Here is a 20,366-nt window from a genome sequence, read left to right on the forward strand (position 1 = left end):
CTTCTTCAGGAAGGAGAGGGAAAGACGAAAGGATGTGGGTTTTAAGGGAGAGAGTAAGGAGTCATTCCAATCCCGGGAGCGGAAAGACTTCCTTTAGGGGAAAAAAAGGACAGGTGTACACTCGCACACACACACACACACACATATCCATCCGCACATACACAGACACAAGCAGACTGAAAGCTGACGCAGTCCCTCAGCCACATACTCCCGATGATCAAGTACCACAGTCGTGGAACCCTTGTCAGCCGGAAGAATGATGATGGACCGGTCAGCTTTCAGATCACGGATAGTCTGGGCCTCGGCTGTGGTGATGTTGGGAGTAGGATTAAGGTTTTTCAAGTAAGATTGAGAGGCAAGGCTGGAAGTGAGAAATTCCTGGAAGGTTTGGAGAGGGTGATTTTGAGGAAGAGGAGGTGGGTCCTGCTGTGATGGAGAACGGAACTGTTCCAGGCAGGGTTCAATTTGGATAGTGTCTTGGGGAGTTGGATCATTAGGAGTGAGATCAGGATTATTTTTCTTCGTGGCAAAGTGATATTTCCAGCAGAGACTATGAGTGTAGGACAGTAAATCTTTGACAAGGGCAGTTTGGTTGAACCAGGGAGTGGGGCTGAAGGTGAGGCCTTTGGATAGGACAGAGGTTTCGGATTGGGAGAGAGGTTTGGAGGAAAGGTTAACTACTGAATTGGGGTGTTGTGGTTCCAGATTGTGTTGACTAGAATTTTGAGGTGTTGGGGGGAGTGGAGCTGGAAGTGGGAGATTGAGTAGATGGGAGAGACTGTGTCTGTGTGCAATGAGAGGAGGTTGAGGTTTGTTGGAAAGGTTGTGGAGGGTGAGTGAGTTGCCTTTCCGGAGGTGGGAAACCAGGAGATTGGATAGTTTTTTGAGGTGGAGGGTGGCATGCTGTTCTAATTTGCGGTTGGCCTGTAGGAGGATGCTATGAACAGCTGGTGTGGATGTGGGAGAGGAAAGATTGAGGACTTTGATTTGGGATAGGAGTTGACGGGTGTGTTCATTGGCCGAGTCGATGTATAGGTGAAGGATTAGGCGGGTGAGGGCTATGGATTGTGCTGTTTGGAACTGGTATAAGGACTGATGGAAAGAAGGATTGCAGCCAGAGATGGAAACTTGAGTTGTGAGGCCTTTGGGGGTAATGCCAAATGTCAGACAAGCCTGAGTAAATAAAATATGGGAGCGTAATCTGGCTAGGGTGAAGGCATGTTTGCGGAGGGAATGTAAATAAAATTTAATGGGGTCGTTGTAGGGATGTTGTGAGGTTGACATGGTATTAGAAGGTGGAAAGGGTAATATGAGGTTAAAGTGAAAATAAATAGAAATATATATAGGGAGAGATAAAGGTGTGAAAAAAGTCGAAAAAGTGTTGGCTTGAGATGAGCTATGTTGATCCTGTGCTGAACTTAGGTTGGTGAACAACAATGGGTGTAAAGGTTAGATAGTTGTGTTGTCTCCAAAACACGTTAAAGGGTGGGGAAATTCAGGAAAATTTCGAAAAAAATTTCGAAAAAAAGTTTCGAAAAAAAAGAAAGGTGGGTTAAGGAGGAAGCTGGAGCTGGGAGGGAGAGGGATAGCAGGGTAGGGGTGGGGGCCAGTTAAGTGTTGCTGCAGAGCATGCAGGGATGAATTGAAGAGAGGGTAGAGCAGCTAGGTGCAGTGAGGGGTTTAGATAGTGATGGGCAGGGGAGGGGGTAGTGAAAAACGGAGAAGTAAAAAGATGGCTGTGTTCGTGCAATAGGAGGCCATGTAGTGCTGGAATGTGAACAGGAAAGGAGATGGGTGAGAATGATGATTAACGAAGGCTGAGACCAGGTGGATTATGAGAATGTAGGATATATTGCAGGGAGAGTCCCCAACTGTGAAATTCCGAAAAGCTGGTGTTGGTGGAAAGGATCCACATGGAACAGACAGTGAAACAGTCATTGAAATGAAGAATGTCACTCTGGGTGATGTGCTTAGCAACAGGGCGGTCCAGTTGTTTCTTGGCCACAGTTTATCAGTAGCCATTCAAGCTAACAGACAGCTTGTTAGTAGTCATGCCCACATTGAATACATCACAGTGGTTGCAGCTTAGCTTGTAGATCATGTGATTGGTTTCACAGATAGCCTTGCCTTTTATGGGATAAGTGATTTTTGTTACTGGACTATAGTGGGTGGTGGTGAGAGGATGTATGGGACATGTCTTGCATTTAGGGCTATTACAGGGATATGAACCATGAGGTAATAGGTTGGGAACCAGGATTGTGTAGGGATGGATAAGTATATTTTGTAGGTTTGGTGGATGGAGGAATACCACTATGGGAGGGGTGTGAAGGTTAGTGGACAGGATATTTCTCATCTTAGGGCATGACAAGAGGTAGCAGAAACCCTTGTGAAAATGTAATTCAGTTGCTCTAGTCCTGGGTGGTACTGAGTTACAAGGTGAATGCTCCTCTGTGGCCAGACATTGAGACTTTGGGAGGTTGTGGTTGTCTGGAAAGATAACGCACAGGAGTTTTTTTTTTTTTTTTTTTTTATATATATATACAAGATTGGGAGGATAATTACAGTCTGTAAAGATATATTTTGAGAGGGACCACTTGTCACTGCAGATGCAATAGCTGTGGGTGGCTAGGCTCTTTGGAAGGGACTTCTTGGTATCGAACAGGTTGCAACTGTTGCAGTGGATGTATTGCTGGTAGTTGATACACATTTATTTATTTATTTATTCTCCATGGACAAATACAAGGTTTTGTTTTGGTTAACTTACATATTGATCATGTCCCCTTATAACATTGTGGGAAACAGTTATATACAATTGGCCTACAAATACAAAATTATGTTACTTTTTTTGGTACATGTAAATACTATTTATACAAATGAAAGTATTCCTCTGAGAGGAATACCTTAATACCATAAAAACAATTATTACTGAGGAACTCAATCAAGCCAAATTCAAAGCAGCTTCCACTTAAGCTTTTAAATTTTTTTGGAAGTTTGTTATAAACTTTGATACCCATGTAATAGGGGCTCTTGTCTGCACTTTTTGTATTATTTCTTTCCAGGTGATAATCATCATCCCTCCTAATACTGTACGTGTGCACTTCTCTATTTATATGATTGTACTGCTTGTATTTTAGCATCAGCTGAACAGTTTTATAAATATATAGTGATGGGAGTGTTAGTAGTTTCTTAATTTTGAAAATTGCTTTGCAGGACTCATTATATCTAAATTGCACATGATCCTAACTGCCTTTTTGTGAAGGATGAATACCCTATTTACATGCTTGGCAGCAGCACATCCCCATACTTCAATTCCATATGCGAGGTCTGGATACACTAAAGCATAGTAGATTATACTCATTTGCGCATGTTTAAGAAATTGTTACATTGTCCACATTGCATAAATTTATTTGCTTAGTTTTTGGCATAATAAATTGATATGATGCTCCCAAGAGAGATGCTGATCTAACATTACACCGAGGAAGGAAGTTTTATCTTTCAATTTTATTTCTGAACCATCATCAGACACAACACTCCATTGCATTTACTCTTGTTTGGGGTGTATTTGAAATTCCATTAGATTTGTTTTATTGATGTTAAGCTTAAGTGAATTTTTTAAAGTATTTCTTCAATCCAAATAAGACACCAGAACAATTTTGGGCCAAATCATTCTCGTTGGTTCCCCAGTTAACAATGGTTGTATCGTCCGTATAGTTAAGTATCTTGCTGTTGTGTTCTGTGGGCAGATCATTAACATATAGTATGAACAATAAAGGGCCCAGAACTGACCCTTGGGGCACACCATACTTTACTATAGCTGGACTGGAGCTGTACTTCTTAATAACATTGCCCACTTTGTGTGTGACTTGTGTGAACTGATGTCTGTCTTGTAGGTATGACTCTGATACCATAAGTTTCCAGTTTCTCAAGTAGCAGCTCATGAGATACTGTGTCGAATGCACATGATAAATCTAGGAACGAACATGCCACCCCCTCTTTTTCATAATTATTATATGTACTACATCACATAATCTTTTCTAATACATTGCTTAGGATTGTAATTAAGCTAATGGGTCGGTAGTTTTTGACTTTGTCGATACTATCTTTTTTTGTGCAAAGGCTTGAATATTGTATATTTTAATTCAGATGGAAACACACCTTTATTCAAACTTTCATTGACGAGGTGGACCAGAACAGACATGAGTGAATGTTTGCATAGTTTTAATATAGTGGAGGAGATTTCATCCCATCCTGTAGAGAATATGTTTTGCATTTTATTTATGATTCCCTCTACTTCAGTTGTATTTGTTTCATACATAAGCACTGATTTTTTTACCTGGTAAGGATTTCTGTAGTCATCAGTGTCAGAGGTCACACCCATGTTACCTGACTTTATAAAGTGGGTGTTAAAAACATTGCTGATCATATATGGATCTGAAATATTTACATATCAGTCATTAGTTGGATATTGTTAGCACTAGGCTTTGGTTTTCTGCTGATTCTCTCATTTACACAGTTCCATACTGATTTGCTTATGTTATTTGAAGTAGTAATTGCCCGCAGCTCGTGGTCGTGCGGTAGCGTTCTCGCTTCACACGCCTGGGTTCCCAGGTTTGATTCCCGGCGGGGTCAGGGATTTTCTCTGCCTTGTGATGACTGGGTGTTGTGTGATGTCCTTAGGTTAGTTAGGTTTAAGTAGTTCTAAGTTCTAGGGGACTGATGACCATAGATGTTAAGTCCCATAGTGCTCAGAGCCATTTGAACCATTTTTGAAGTAGTAATTTTTTGCTTTATAATTTCCTTTGTGTATACATTCAGTACTTGTTTATAGGCTTTTTGACATGTTTGGTAGTTGTCTCTAGTTGATGTGTCTGGAAACTCTTTATATATTTTCCAAGTAATAAACATTTTCTCCTTCAGCTGTTTTACTTCTGAAGGAACTCTTATATGGTGTTGAGTATATTTCTTTTTGAAAGTAACTGAACATGTTACATTGAAACGGGCAATGAAAGTGTTATAAAAGTTATTCCATTTGTTTACAACATTTTCTGCACAATATATGTATTCCATGTCCCAGACTGCAGTGCAGACTCCAACTACTCTAAACATTTATCATTTGTACATCTTATTTCTATCATCTCATATGTGTTTTGTTAATCATACATATTCAGTATTTCCACTGTCTGGCAAAAATGATCAGAGAGGTGAAGATTTATTATGTCAATTCTCTAGTTATCTAAGTTGGTGTAAAAGTGATCTATACAGCTATAGGAGTCTTTAGTTAGTCTGGCTGGCCCATTAACTCTGTCTGACAAATTATAGCTACACAGAATATCATTTATTTTTCATAATCTTTAGTACACTTTAAGGAATCTATATTAAAATCACCAGCTATAACAATACCTATGTTCTTATACTTATTACATATAATTTATATCATTTTTTCCATGCTTTGTAAGAAATTGTCCACAATATCACTAGGAGATCTGTACAGACCTATTACAACCAGGGGCATTTTGTCTACCAACAACCTTATTGCTGAAATTTAAAAGGTAATTTCCACACTAAGTTCTGTGATAAAATCCAGTTTTGTGACATATAGATGATCTTTGCAATATATTGCAACTCCCCCACTTTTATGTTCTGTTTGACAGAAATTACTACTCAGAATATAGTTGTCAAATTTAGTCATTGTAATTAAAGTATTAGACAATCCATGTTCTGTAAGAATGACTACATCTGCATTTTCCTCACTTAGAGCTTGCTGTTATTGTATGAACTTTTTGATTAGATACAGAATGTTTTGATGTAACATTTTGACACCTGTTTTGCTTTTTGTTTCTTCAGGATGTTCCTCCTGAAAAACTGCCTTTTTGCTACTTTGTGATGTCTTAGGTGCAGAAAGTGAACAATTTTCTGTTTACATACTTTACTACCCAGATCAGGATATATTACTTTCCCTCGTTTATGATTTTGCAGACATCCATATACATTTTACTTAAAGCTGAAGAGCCTCGTCTGTTCAAATGAAACAGAGTAGGTTTGATATGGACAGAGATACTGGTGCAGCCATATTTGAGGTGGAGTTCAACATCTAGGAAGATGAAATGCTGGGCTGAGTAGGACCAGATGAAATGAATTGGGGGAGAAGGTGTTGATGTTCTGGAGGAATGTTAATAGGCTGTCCTCACCCTCAATCCAGATCGCAAAGGCATCATCAGTGAAACTGAACCAGGTGATGGGCTTAGGATTCTGGGTGTTTAGGAAGGATTCCTCTAAATGGCCCACAAATAGGTTGGGTAGGATGATGAAATGTGGGTTGCCCACAGTCGGACCCTGGATTTGTTTCTAGATAATGTCTTCAAAGGAGAAGTGACTGTGAGTGAGGACATAGTTGGTCATAGCAGTTAGGAAGGAGGTTGTTGGATTTATAGGAGAGGTCCTGGGATGGGCCTAAAGACTTGAGTAAAGACTGTAGATCCTGTGGGATTTCTGGAATGGTGTCAGTGTGGAAAGGTTTGTAGGTTGACGTATCTGACAGCTGGTGGAGTCCTTCTGCCAGATAATCCTTGCAGTTCTAAACAACAGTGGTGGGGCCTTTTTCCACACATAGGATTTTAAGGCTGGGATCAGTTTTTAGGTCATGGACTGCAATTTTTTCCGTGGATGTAAGGTTAGTTTGTATGTTGTGGGATTTGAGGAATGATGGTGGAACAAGGTTTGAGGTTAAGAAATTCTGAAGAGTTAACAAGGGTGATTTGGGGGCAGTATGGGTGTATCATGGTTGAATGGAGGAATGAACTGAGTCAGGCAGGGTTCAACATTGGCTTTGGTTGAGGCTAACAGGTAGAGTTGGTGACAAAAAAATGTTTCCTCTGTAGGGACTGGGAGAAGGAGAGATGGTAGTGAAAGACGAAAATCCTCTAAAATTGGTGTGAAGTCACAATGAGATCAAAGAAAAGATATAAACAAAAAAATATTTTACTTGGGTTGCATGTCTGAGGATGGATAAGTGTGAAGAAGGAAATGCCAGATGTGAATGGATGAGGTGAAATTAGGAGGTGCAAACTGGGACAGAAAGGAGAAGCAGTGTGGTGGGGGAAGGGTTGGTAGGATGAGATACAAGAAAATGTGGCATCAGTAAGGTGTGGGAAATAACACACAAAACTATGGGAGAGTGATACAGGAAGAGTGATCAATTTGAAGGTATAGGGTAATGATATTGGTGAGTAATGTGGGACATAAGATGCTGCACCAACAATCAGTGTGGTTTTGTAGCTGTTTGTTGTGTGCAGGTAAGATGGCTGATACAGGGTGGCTCTTAAGTAGAGTCTGCAGTTTAGTTTGTAAGGCAACAAAACAAACACATGAAATAAGAAAAGGAAGGATGGATATTGAGTATAGTACTGCATTAGAAAATGGTAAGAAAGGAAAACAGCACTGGGTTAGGATGGAAGAAAAGTCATCAGGCAAAATCAAACTTTGGAAAATAGGGGATGTAATGTAACAATATTATGAAAAGGTTAGTTGCTACTCACCATATAGTGGAGATGCTGAGTCACAGACAGGCAACAAAAAAAAAACTGTCACAAAATAAATTTTCAGCCAGCAAGGCCTTTCTCAAAAACAGACAACACACACACACACACTCACACACACACACACACACACACACACACACACACACACACAAGGGCAGGTGCGTGCACTCATGCAAATGCAACTTACACATACATGACCACCATCTCTGGCAGCTGAAGCCGGACTATGAGTAGCAGCAGCATCTGTAAATGATGGGAAAGGCAGCTGGATGGTGGTAAGGAGGAGTCTGGATGGGGAGGAGGAGAGATATCAGGGTGGAGATGGGGGATCGTGAAGTGCTGCTGGGGAGCGTGTAGTAGGGGTGAGGTGGAGAGGGAGTAGGGCATCTAGGTGCAGTCGGGATGTTAGACAGTGGGCAGTGGAGGAAGTAGTGGAAAAGGAGAGAAGTAGAAAGACTAGGTGCACTGGTGGAATAGAGAGCTGTGTAGTGCTGGAATGGGAACAGGGAAGGGGCTAGAGGGGTGAGAAAAATGACTAACAAAAGTTGAGGCCAGGAGGGTTATGGGAGCGTAGGATATATTGCATGGAGAATTTCCACCTGTAGAATTCAGGAAAGCTGGTGCTGGTGGAAAGGATCCATATGGCAGGAGTCATTGAAATGAGTAATGTTGTTATGGATAGTGTGCTCAGCTACAGTGTGGTCCAGTTGTTTCTTGGTCACAGATTGTTGGTGGCCACTCATGCAGACAGACAGCTTGTTGGTTGTCATGCCCACATATAATACAGTACGGTGGTTGCAGCTTAGCTTGTAGATCACATGACTGGTTTCACAGGTAGCTATGCCTTTGATGGGATATAATGTTTGTGACCAGACTGGAGTAGGTGGTGGTGGGAGGATGCATGGGCAGGTCTTCCATCAGGGTCTGTTACAGGGATATGAGCCATGAGGTAACAAATACCAGCTTTCCTGGATTCCGCAAGTGGGAACACTACCTGCCATATATCCTATGTTCCTGTAACCCTCCTGTCCTCAATCTTTGTTAGTTATTGTCCTCACCCATCTAGCCCCTTCCTTGTTCCCATACCAGCACTACATAGCCCTCTATTCCACCAACACACCCAGTCTTTTTACTTTTTGCTTTTTCTGCAATCCACCTATCTCCCTCACCATCTGTCTAACTTCGCAACTATACCTCGCTGCCATACCCTCTCTTCACCTCATCCCTGCATATTCCACAGCAGCACTTCACCATTCCCCAACCCCTGCCATGCTATCCCTCTCCCTCCCCACCTCAGCCTCCTCCTTAACCCCATCCAGTTGCCTTTCCCACCATGCACTGCTGCTACTGCTTGTAGTTTGGCTTCAGCTGCCAGAGACTGTGGTTGCTTGTGAGTTGTGGGTGGTTGCATATTCCACAGCAGCACTTCACCATTCCCCAACCCCTGTCATGCTATCCCTCTCCCTCCCCACCTCAGCCTCCTCCATACCCCCATCCAGTTGCCTTTCCCACCATGCACTGTTGCTACTGCTTGTAGTTTGGCTTCAGCTGCCAGAGACTGTGGTCGCTTGTGAGTTGTGGGTGCACATGTGTGCTTGTGTGTGTGCGTTTGTGTGTGTGTGTAAAGGTGTTGTTGGCTGAAAGCTTATTTTGTGACAGTCTTTTTTTGTTGCCTATTTGCTTATTTTGTGATAGTCTTTTTTTGTTGCCTATTTGCCTATTGTACAATGCAGCTGGCTCTTTATTCGCATGACGTAATGGCCGCTATCGACAGGGGATCTCAAGTTGATTCCATATTTCTAGATTTCCGGAAAGTTTTTGACACCGTTCCGCACAAGCTGCTGGCCTATGGGGTATCGTCTCAGTTGTGTGACCGGATTCGTGATTTCCTGTCAGGAAGGTTGCAGTTCATAGTAATAAACGGCAAATCATCGAGTAAAACTGAAGTGATATCAGGTGTTCCCCAGGTAAGCATCCTGGGACCTCTGCTGTTCCTGATCTATATAAATGACCTGGGTGACAATCTGAGCAGTTCTGTTACGTTGTTCGCAGATGATGCTGTAATGTACCATTTACTAAGGTCATCTGAAGACCAGTATCAGTTGCAAAGCGATTTAGAAAAAACTGCTGTATGGTGTGGCAGGTGGCAGTTGACGCTAAATAATGAAAAGTATGAGGTGATCCACATGAGTTCCAAAAGAAATCCGTTGGAATTCGATTACTCGATAAATAGTACAATTCTCAAGGCTGTCAATTCAACTAAGTACCTGGGTGTAAAAATTACGAACAACTTCAGTTGGAAAGACCACATAGATAATATTGCGGGAAAAGTGGGCCAAAGGTTGCATTTCATTGGCAGGACACTTAGAAGATGCAACAAGTCCACTATAGAGACAGCTTACACTACACTCGTTCATCGTTAGAATATTGTTGCGCGGTGTGGGATCCTTACCAGGTGGGATTGACAGAGGACATCGAAAGGGTGCAAAAAAAAGGCAGCTCATTTTGTATTATAATGTAATAGGGGAGAGAGTGTGGCAGATATATACACGAGTTGGGATGGAAGTCATTAAAGCAAAGAAGTTTTCCATCGCGGCGAGACCTTTTTACGAAATTTCAGTCACCAACTTTCTCTTCCGAATGCGAAAATATTTTGTTGAGCCCAACCTACATAGGTAGGAATGATCATCAAAATAAAATACGAGAAATCAGAGCTCGAACAGAAAGGTGTAGGTGTTCGTTTTTCCTGCGTGCTGTTAGGGAGTGGAATGGTAGAGAGATATTATGATTGTGGTTCGGTGAACCCTCTGCCAAGCACTTAAATGTGAATTGCAGAGTAATCATGTAGATGTAGATTTATGACTGAGCATCCCCACTATATGGTGAGTAGCAACTATCCTTTTCGTAATATTGTCATCTCTATGTCTGTTATTTTGGGATTTGTTTAACAATAGAAAGCAAGAATAGTTTTTCACAGTGAAACAATTTAGGAAGACACAAATGCAGTTACTGCCAGCTGTATAGATGACTTATCAATTTACTGACTTTACTTAACATAAAAGCTATTACAGCAAATTGCCAGATTATGGGGCTAAATTTTACTTTTGGATTCACTGAATGCTGCTCCTAGCACTCATTCTGGTCATGGTGAGTTTTGTTCTTTAAGAAGGTTCTGACTTAGCATAATTTGTGATGAAGCTCTGTTTGATTTCTTAGCAGCAGCCCCTAACAGGGCTATTTAACCTTGGCAGACCTTTCAGTTACTAACAGTATGCTTGGTATATGTAGAATACTTCTGAATTTTATTCACTGGTACTCCACATTTTGTACTCACAGATGAATTTTCAATGTTGAATGTTCACACAGTTTGCCTAAATATTCTCCTACCTTCTTTATCATTCCTTTTAAGAGCTGTAGTTGTTGCTACTATAACAGCTTTATAGCCATCGAGACCTCCTCTGCACTCACGGAATCCAAAATTTTAGGTCTGTTAGCAACTAGGAGATCTAGGAAATTATCCTTACAAGTTTGTTCTCTAACAACATCTCCTAGGTAATTGTCAGATAAAATATTTGAGCCATGTATGTCTTGTGTTCGCATCTTCATGTAATTTACACTCTGTTTTTAACATACTTCCACCTCATTACGTTAATTTAAATTACTACTGTCACTGAGTTGCTGCTTTACCTGACCGTGAGTGGCATTAGCAGTGTGTATTAAAATACCCCCTCTCGTAGTATCTTTGCTTGACTGCTATTACTTCCCAGTCATTGTCTGTAGTAAGCCAATTCGTGTTGGGTGTTCGGGTGTGCCAATCAGTTGGAACGTGTGGAGCGCAGTCCGGACCTGCTAGTTGGGGAGTTGCAATGAGGCACTAGTGCAGAATGGTTGGAGCAGTGAGGTCTGCGCCAACATGGTCACCCAACCACTGCCACCACACATCACTTGAGCCGGGCCGTGGTCTTGGTGGGTCGTCGGTCAGTCGTCCTACTGGACGACGAGTTTTGGCTCGTTGATTGTTCATGAGTCAGCTGTGTGTGTGTGTGCATCAACTCCCGATTTGTCTTTGAGCATCCTTAGTTGCTGCTGCATCTTTCAGGTCTTCGTGCAAGTGTTTGTAGTTGGTGTTAGTTCCACTGACGATGATTTTAGATGTTGTCCGCATTCTGAGAGGAGTCAGTCAGAACGTGTGAGGAGGAGAGTTCACAGCAGCAATTCAGGTCATGAGTTGGGCCCTGGCAGCCAGTTGCAACACATCTGGGGTGCAGCCTGGGCCAGCCAGTCACCGGCTGCAGCAGCAGCAGTGAGCCCTGTATGGACATTGCCCACCCGACCATTGCCGCCACGCATCACTTAAACCAGGCCTGACTTTCGGTGGATTGTTGGTCGGTCGGTTCATTCGAGAATATCTCCATGCTGGCGGTCTCTGCGCAGTGTCAGAGTCTGTCTGGAGCTGTCCGATCAGTACGAGCATTGTGAAGGTTGAGTGGTTTTGAGCATTCCATTGTTGGTTCCGGCATTACTGTAGTGGAGGTTTTGCTGTGAGCAACAACAAGTGAAGTGTTCGAGATAGCCGCTGTCAGGTGGGATTGATCAAATTAATTTACCCATAGTCAAGTGCACCAGCGGTATTTTCTGCCTTGTGACCGTTAGTGTTCTGGTTACCTGTCCTGGCCACTGACATAAATTCAGGCAGTGTTCGTTTTGGGTAAGTTAACCGTATTATCTTGTTTTGTAGTTAAGTGAACCAATGGAATTTTCTGCCTTGTGGCCATCAGTGTTCTGGTAACCTGCCCTGCTGCCAACGTAGTTTTTAGGCAGTGTCCTTTCCTCACCTGTTGTTGCTGCCCAACATGGTATGTAGTTTTGGCAGCTCAGTTCACGTACTTCTTTGTTGAGGTTAGTGATACTTGTAATTTTTTGGGGGGGCCTTGAATTCTCATGTACTCTGTCCTGGCAAGCATGCGGTTGGTCGGTCAATCCATGACTGCCCCTGTTTGGGTTTCAATGAACCAGGTGTAGTTGGGCTTACCACCTGTCTCACGTAAGTTAACGAGAGCAGACCGATCCACTGGAGACTCCTGAGTGCCGTTTCTTAATTATCCTTTTGGCAGTGTTAATGTTGTTGTAATTTAACTGTATTTTACATTTTTAATTTGGCAAGGTTAGTTGTGGGCCTTCAGCCACGGTAACATATTCTCAGAGTTTCCTTCAAGTCCGAACATTATCACCTTCTGCTCTTGAAAGGTCATTGTAAATTCCTCTGAAAGATTTTACAAGTTATTGTGGACCTTCCGACGTTGGGGTTGCAAAAGAAAATTTTTAAATTTAATGTATTATTTTACTTTTATTATCTTAATTTGGAGAATTTACCTTGCAGCCTTCGGCCATCTTATTGCATTTGTTTATCTCTTTCTGAGCACCTTGTGGGCCATCTGCCCTGTTAGCTTCTTAAAACATTGCGGTCTTCTGCCTTCAGTAATTATCATAGTATATTTGGAATTTTGAAGATTTAATTTAGTGGCCTTCAGCTGCCCCGCATGCTGAACTCATATACGTATACAATTTATCTTATTCGTAGATTTAACTGTGTGTCATGTCTTTTCAAAATTGAACTTATTCTAAAACATCTGTTCAGAGGCCTTCAGCTGTGAAGCAAATTTAATTTTTTCAAAAGTGTATTTGTGTACTAAATGATAATAAATTACAATTGTGAATGAATCCGACCGCAACTCTTTTGGCCCTTTCCACAATCCTAATTACCTGTCAGCCCTGTGGGATTATCAATATTCGTACCAATAATCTCACTCAAATTCTTATCTGACACCTATTTAAATAATCTAACTCTCTCAATCTATAGCTTGCAAGCTGACACCTAATCCTGTTATCATGATATGGTTAGGGAATTTATCTCTATTGTTCTCCAAGTTTTCTCTGAGGCATTCTGACACTATAGCCCCTGAGGCATTTTTCTATAAAAGCATCAAATTATGTCGTTTGACCTACTTTTTGTTGCTCACTTTCAGCCAGACAATTAAACATTCAAAATCTGAAATAATAATGCTAGACAATCATGTTCTTTATGGCAATAAATATTCCATCACCATCAATGTAGCCTACTCCAGGGAATCTATGTCAGTTGCAATTAAGATTGCTTTGCTATACAGTTCTGTTTTCAGTCAGTTTCTGTTCAATATATGGTTGTTATTACCATTAATGAGTGAATTCCAGGACAGGACCATGGTTACTCCTGTAGCTCGCTAATGCCATGTAAACATTTTAATCTTTCTAGCCTTAAGACCCAACTGTAATTAAAATATATGAGTTTCATTCTCTGAATAAGACACATAATTCTTCATTGTGGGTTCCTCTGGCATAAAAAAAATCCTCTCATGCGCATGCCACAAATGTTCTGTTACACAAATACATAAATTATTATTTTACATGTTTGTTTGCCAAACAAGTTGTAACAAAGCAGGTGGCTTCTTTGCCCCCCCCCTCCAACCCCACCCTCCCCCCAAAAAATTAATACTAACTCAGGACCTAGCCAACAAACCTTATTATCCATGATATTTGTTTAATTAATTAATTTTACAATAACTTGTAAAATCTTTCAGAGGAAATTACAATGACCTTTCAAGAGCAGAAGGTGATAATGTTCGGACTTGTATTAATTACAAAATACAGGTGATATGAAATGTGGTTATCACTGTTCATATGCATACACATACCCACTAGCTAATTTCCTGATAAATTAAATCAAAAATAGGTATAATAAAGTTAAGCAGTTATACAACTAATGTTGAAAACGTGGTAATAACTTCTGAACTCATTTCATTTCAAAGAAAGTAGCAGTCATGGATAAACATTGCTACTGAAATAGAATCCTATATTTTGGCAAATTGGCTAGCATAATTCAATAGAAATTGTAGTTTTATCTAAAAGTCCCCAGTCAAATAAATCTTATTCCACTATTTAGTTATTCAGAAATGGCAATCTTTGATTGTAAATAATGAAAGTACAGCAATCAAAAATAGCTGAATGTCATTTTAATTATTGCAAACATACAACAAATATTTCAGAAGCCATATTTGTCAGTCTGTGGAAAGTTATGGCGTGAGCAAGATCTGTGCCCAAAATTACTGTACAGTGTACAAAGATGAGTTAGTGCAAATCACACGTTATCATTTTATAGGACATCCACAGAGTGTAGTTATATGACTAATCATTTATCTGACCATAAATTATGACACATGAGACTCAGTGTGGTCATAAACAATGGGTTATTTAACATCAAAGTCCAGTTAAAGTGTTGGGACTGTGTATACCATATCACTTGAAAGAGCCTACTTTTGAAAACCACTTTTCAACCAGATTTGATGGAGGCTCAGCTACCTGAGTCATATTAGTACAGTTAAACAGGGTAATGTTGCAACGCCTTGCCACTAGTAGTGCTACGAGGTATCCTCCACCATGCACCGTATGGTGGCTTGTAGAGTATGTATGTAGGTATTGATGTACAGTATAACTTGTATGAAATCAACTTGTAGATGCTTCACATAGTTAAAAGTGAAGTGCAGAATACTCAAATGCAATTACATGAAAAGTGGACTTCTACAAAATGAACAAAAGAAATGTTGAAAGGGAAATCAAGCTTCTCTTTCTTTGACTACAACCTCTGTTGAAGATGAAAGGAAAAACCAGTTGCTTTAAAAGTATATAATATGGAGCAAGAATTGTTATAACACAAGTGAAATACCACTTTTGTAAGTTAAACTGTATTTAACCCTGTAAGAATTAAATTCTGCACAACATTTTATGTGGGCACAGACACCAACTGGGAGTCCACTTAGATGGATGGCAAAGAGCAGATTGACCACCCAGTGGCAGGACACAGTTCTGAATACAAAGTGTTCAGGTTCAACAGCTGCGTCACAACCCCCACAACCTGGATCTTGCTCCCCAACATCACCTTCTCTAAATGATGTAGAGATTAATTGTCGTTACAATACATCCTTCAATCTTGTAATCCTCTTGTCCTCAGTATCTCTTAGCCTCTGTCTCACAAATCCACTCCTTTCCCCATGGCTCCCACTTCACTCATTCTGCACTCACACCCTCCTCTGTGCAGCCTCCCTCTTCCTTGTTATATCTCCCCCTCCCATTTCTCCATGTCATTCTGCATGACACACAACTCTGCCTTCTGCAGTAGAGTGAGTTCACCATTCCTGCCCTGTGAATTTGCTGCCATCAGCTTCCCTTACCTCCATACCTTCCTCCTACTTCCCAAATTGGGAAAGGTGATAGTGGGTCCACAACCAGTTATACTGAGATATGGAACACATGATCAGAACTGCAGATTTATTTTGTTATGGACACATACAGCATACACTGCTTTACAATAGCATAGCTTACAGTAACTGTTTAAAGCGGCAACCCTAATCTCAATGCATGTATTGCAATGACACATCCAGTTCTGCTGCAGTCTCACAGAGATCGCTGGTGTCTGTTGTACCAAGAGACAGGCAGCTTCGACACTAGCAAGGTCGTCGTCCATTTATATGTGAGTTTCATACACCAGCATCTTGACATAATCCCAGAAGAAAAGGTCCAGAGGTGTTAGATCCAGTAATTTTGCTAGCCATAGAACAGGACCTCCCCTTCCAGCCAAATGATGAAGGAATGTGTTGATCAGGTGCATGTGGACATTAACAGTGAAATGGGCTGGTACACACCCTTCACAGGCAACAAGGGGTACAGTCTGCAAGAACTGTTTGCAGCACATCTTGTGGGAACACCTGGTAACATGGACCACTGAAATCAGGATGCAGCAAATAAGGCTCTATTAGGTGATCTTGGACAATGCCCCGCCCCCCAAATACGTCGACAGAGTCGTTTCTAGTGGCCACTAATGTGGGTGGGGAGGTCATTGTCCTCACTACAGATAAGGCTGTTCCAGTTTTGCGGCACCATCATTGGTGAATGAGGCCTCATCCATGAGCAATAAAAACTGTACCAAGTTTGGCATTACAGCACTGCAGTGGGTGATCCATTGAGAGAAGTGAATGCGGGGCTCAAAATCTGTTCTTTATGACAGGGGTGTAATTCCTGTTTCACCAGTACTCTCCACACTATCTCCTTCAAAGTGTGCATTTCACAGGAAAGTTGACAGGTCCTTACTACTGGGTTGTCGGCCACATGATCTAACATCACGTCCTCAAAGTCTGGAGTTAATACATATCTTTGGAGGGAACCTTGCCCTGCTCTTGTTGGTTGAAATGATCCCATCTCTCATAAGAGACAAACTTCTTTGAATTAGGATGATGCCTGTTGGGAAGCATTCTCTATCCATTCATGGTGCTTTACGGGCACTACACTTGCTGCACCACACATTAAATGTATGTCTGCTAGCTCTCATGATGAGTAACGCTCCATCTTTGAGTACACATCAAGCATTGTACATAGTAACACACCTCACCATTGACACATCACTAGTTGTCTAATGTAATGGCCAACTGACATCAGGAATAGTGGTGCACGTCTGGCAAAGGTTAATGCACTGATGAGATGCATGTGGTCCTAACTGAACACACATGCTATGAACTAAGTATGTCTGTTTGGTGGTCAGGAATGTATGTTGTTTATCACACACTGCCTTTTCCAGTGTACAACAGACACCCAGGATCTTTGTGAGAGTGCAGCAGAACTGCATGCACCTTTGATATACATGTGTTGAGACTGATGGTCATTGCTTTGAACAATTACTGTGAGCTATGGTGTTGCTATGTGGTGTACGCTGTGTATGTCCGTAACTCACAAAATATGCATTTCTGTCTATTGGCTTCCTATCTCAATACAGTCAGTTGTGGATCATCTATCACCTGTTTCAATTCAACCAAAAATGTTTGAGGCACCTTGTAAATGGTGAGTTGTTACTTTTACTCTTTCCAGAATTTTAAAACATTATGTTCAGTATGTTTCATAGTGTAACAGAAGGACTTTTATTGAATAGATGAAACAAAATAATAAACAAATAAATGGTAAAATACTAACATTCATATTTAAATCACTAAATCTGCACTTCCATTCAGGAAATACTATTTATTTATGCTTTTTTTCACCTTGCCACATAAAATCATCTAATTGCCTAATGTCTTGTACATTCTTTTTTGGAGCACAAATTATCATCATCCTCTCCACTTCCAGGGATTAGGCTAAATATCTCTATGGTCTTCAAAGACTATTGTTGAGCCCATCTCACTATCTGTGTGTAGTATCATTTCTTACATTACCAACACTCCATCTCTCTAACAGAAGTCCCTAATGTATTCCTCAGCAATAGGACTCAATTCTGGGGTAGTTGGTTCAAATCATGGTAGTGGAAAAAATTATCATCAACACAATTCCTTCGAATGCCTTGGATTAAATTTCCAACTTTTCCACAGTGTTTTAAGGAATGAGAGCATGTGATACTGTTTATGGTGATCCACCCATTGGATGGGGTCATGAAGCACAGCAGTTCTCTTGCTATTTGACAATTGTAGGCCATGTGCCAGCACTGGGTTTCATTCTCTCCCTTCACTCATCATCACACAACCCAAACAGGATACCACACTATATATGCACCCATTACAATCACATAAACTCAAAAGATATGCTTAAGACATAACTCCAATACAACGCACAGTAAAAAATATGAGAACACTTTTGTTTCAATAAAATTTATTTCCATATTCTTTGGTTCATTGTTGAAGTATCTCTATTTACAGAAACATACCACACTAAAGTTTGACCTCAGTATTATCTACCTGTTATATAACACAGGTTTTACATCTTGTAAAATGTTTTCTATATTTATTGCCGTTGACATATACAGAACGGATTAATTTACTATGACACTTGCAGTTCACAGTTGCATGGGCGTCTTTCAACGAGGTTTCTTGGCACAGTCTAATTAATGTTGTGTTACATTTGGCATTATAAATACTAGCTTGAGTTACATTTGTACTCTGAAACTTTTTTTCACACGTTTTGAAGTCTGTGAACTACAAATGTACAACAAAATACAATAATCAATTATGATACAATAAGGTTGCATTAGCTTTTACTGCTTCTGAAAAGTAATACAGGAGAAGAAAGTAATCCAGTTCTAACAGACTGTTATAAAACGTAATATCATGAAACTTATGATCAGTCCTACTAATAATGGCATTTATGCATTATTCAGATTTTGGAATACTGTTGTGCTCATTTGCATTGTTACAGAGAAACGAAATTGGTAATTCAGGATTCAGTTTCCTTACCATAATTTAAACAATTGTTTTATCCTTAGGTGGAACATAAAACAAAAGTGTAGAATGAATGTGAAATATCGGTTTGAGTAGAAATTTATGAAAAAGAAATAATTTAATGAAAACTGAAACAAGCTCATTTAAGCAAATTTCTACAATAAAGGACCAAAACAGTTGCAATAATATCTGATAGAATGTATTTAGTATTCCTTCAGCCTTAGCTTACACTTCTTGTACAAAAGTTACCCAATATACTTATATTTTGATTTGTACTCTACAGTACAACTAAAAGCAATTACGATATATAATACCCACATTTTTATAAGCAGATACATTGTCAAACAAACATAAAGCGGAAGGATCTATTCTGGTGTATCAAGAGTAAAACTGGTCCATCATTTTAATTTATTGCAGCTTAACACTGCAACAAATGGTGACACCATCAATAATATGCCTTTTTTGAGTGCTGAAAACTGAATCACAGTTTTTTTAAAAAATCTGTCAATAACCCTGGCTTTCAGCAAACAATCTGATTGTCTCAGTACATGGATGTTTCAAATTATAGCAGATACGCAGAAATGTTGTAAATGATATAATACAGTTTGCTGTTCCAAGTGACATTATGAAATCTAGCTTTATTGTGTATATCTATATACTTGTATATGTCTTTCTGTGTCTCCTAAAACTTCCTTACAGCTACAGTTTAAAAAAGAAAAAAAACATCTTATGAAAATACTATTTATACAGATAAACAGTTAGTTTACCTAAATACACACCAGGTACCTCTATTTTTATGTCAGTGCTTGCTCTCAGAAATTAAGAAACAAATGACATAGCATTGCACCAGTCATAGCTACACATTCAAGGCAAAGTGATGCATTTTCCCCATTGAAATGTCTTGCCACCAACACATTGAAAACACAGATTTCACTAAAGAAATTTAACTGGTGTGATGTGATTTGAAACCATAGTAGAAATATATTTTCCATCCTCTATTATTTCATTTTCAGATACAAAAAAAACTCCTTCCAATTTTAAACTTGATGGCAGCTTGTATGGGGCATTTTTAAATACTTTCAGCATCTTACATGCAGAGAAGTATTTAGTTGTGCTTGTTCGGCATTGTATCATTGCTAATGGTAATTGACAGACGCCGAATGTTTGGTTTGTCATACTCCTCCATGCTCATTCCTCTTGAAAGTCTCCTTGGACGCCCTTCCCCATCAAATGATCCTCCAGAAAATGCTCGCTGCCTTTCAACCCCAGGCAGAGTAACAGAAGTCAGTAATCCTTGACCTTTGCAAAACAGCAAGATGCTCTGTGCTACTTTGTGAGGCTGTAACAACAGAATAATGTTAGTGCTGAATTAAATGAAGTATCTACGACAGGAGAGAATAACAAACATCATTCAATTTATTTTTTCTGCTTTGAGAACTGTTTTTGTATACTTTTCTGGATAAAATAGAACAAAAGTTACACAAATAATATAAGGGGTTATGTAGTTGAGGCAATAAACAGTTAACAGGCACATAAATGA

General features: G+C 40.1%; 1 protein-coding gene across 3 annotated transcripts in view; it reads right to left on the minus strand.

Moving 5' to 3' along the window:
- Nucleotides 1-18,243: 18,243 nt before the first annotated feature.
- The window catches only part of LOC126267000 (uncharacterized protein ZK1073.1), a 556,825-nt gene continuing 554,702 nt past the window's right edge, over nucleotides 18,244-20,366 (minus strand). For all 3 annotated transcript variants that reach the window (XM_049971758.1, XM_049971759.1, XM_049971760.1), the window contains exon 9: nucleotides 18,244-20,165. In XM_049971758.1, coding sequence (XP_049827715.1) covers nucleotides 19,932-20,165 — 234 coding nt within the window. In that variant the 3' untranslated portion in view covers nucleotides 18,244-19,931. The remainder of the gene's footprint in view (nucleotides 20,166-20,366) is intronic.

This window comes from Schistocerca gregaria, chromosome 4 (genome assembly GCF_023897955.1).
Source record: "Schistocerca gregaria isolate iqSchGreg1 chromosome 4, iqSchGreg1.2, whole genome shotgun sequence".
NCBI lineage: Eukaryota > Metazoa > Arthropoda > Insecta > Orthoptera > Acrididae > Schistocerca > Schistocerca gregaria.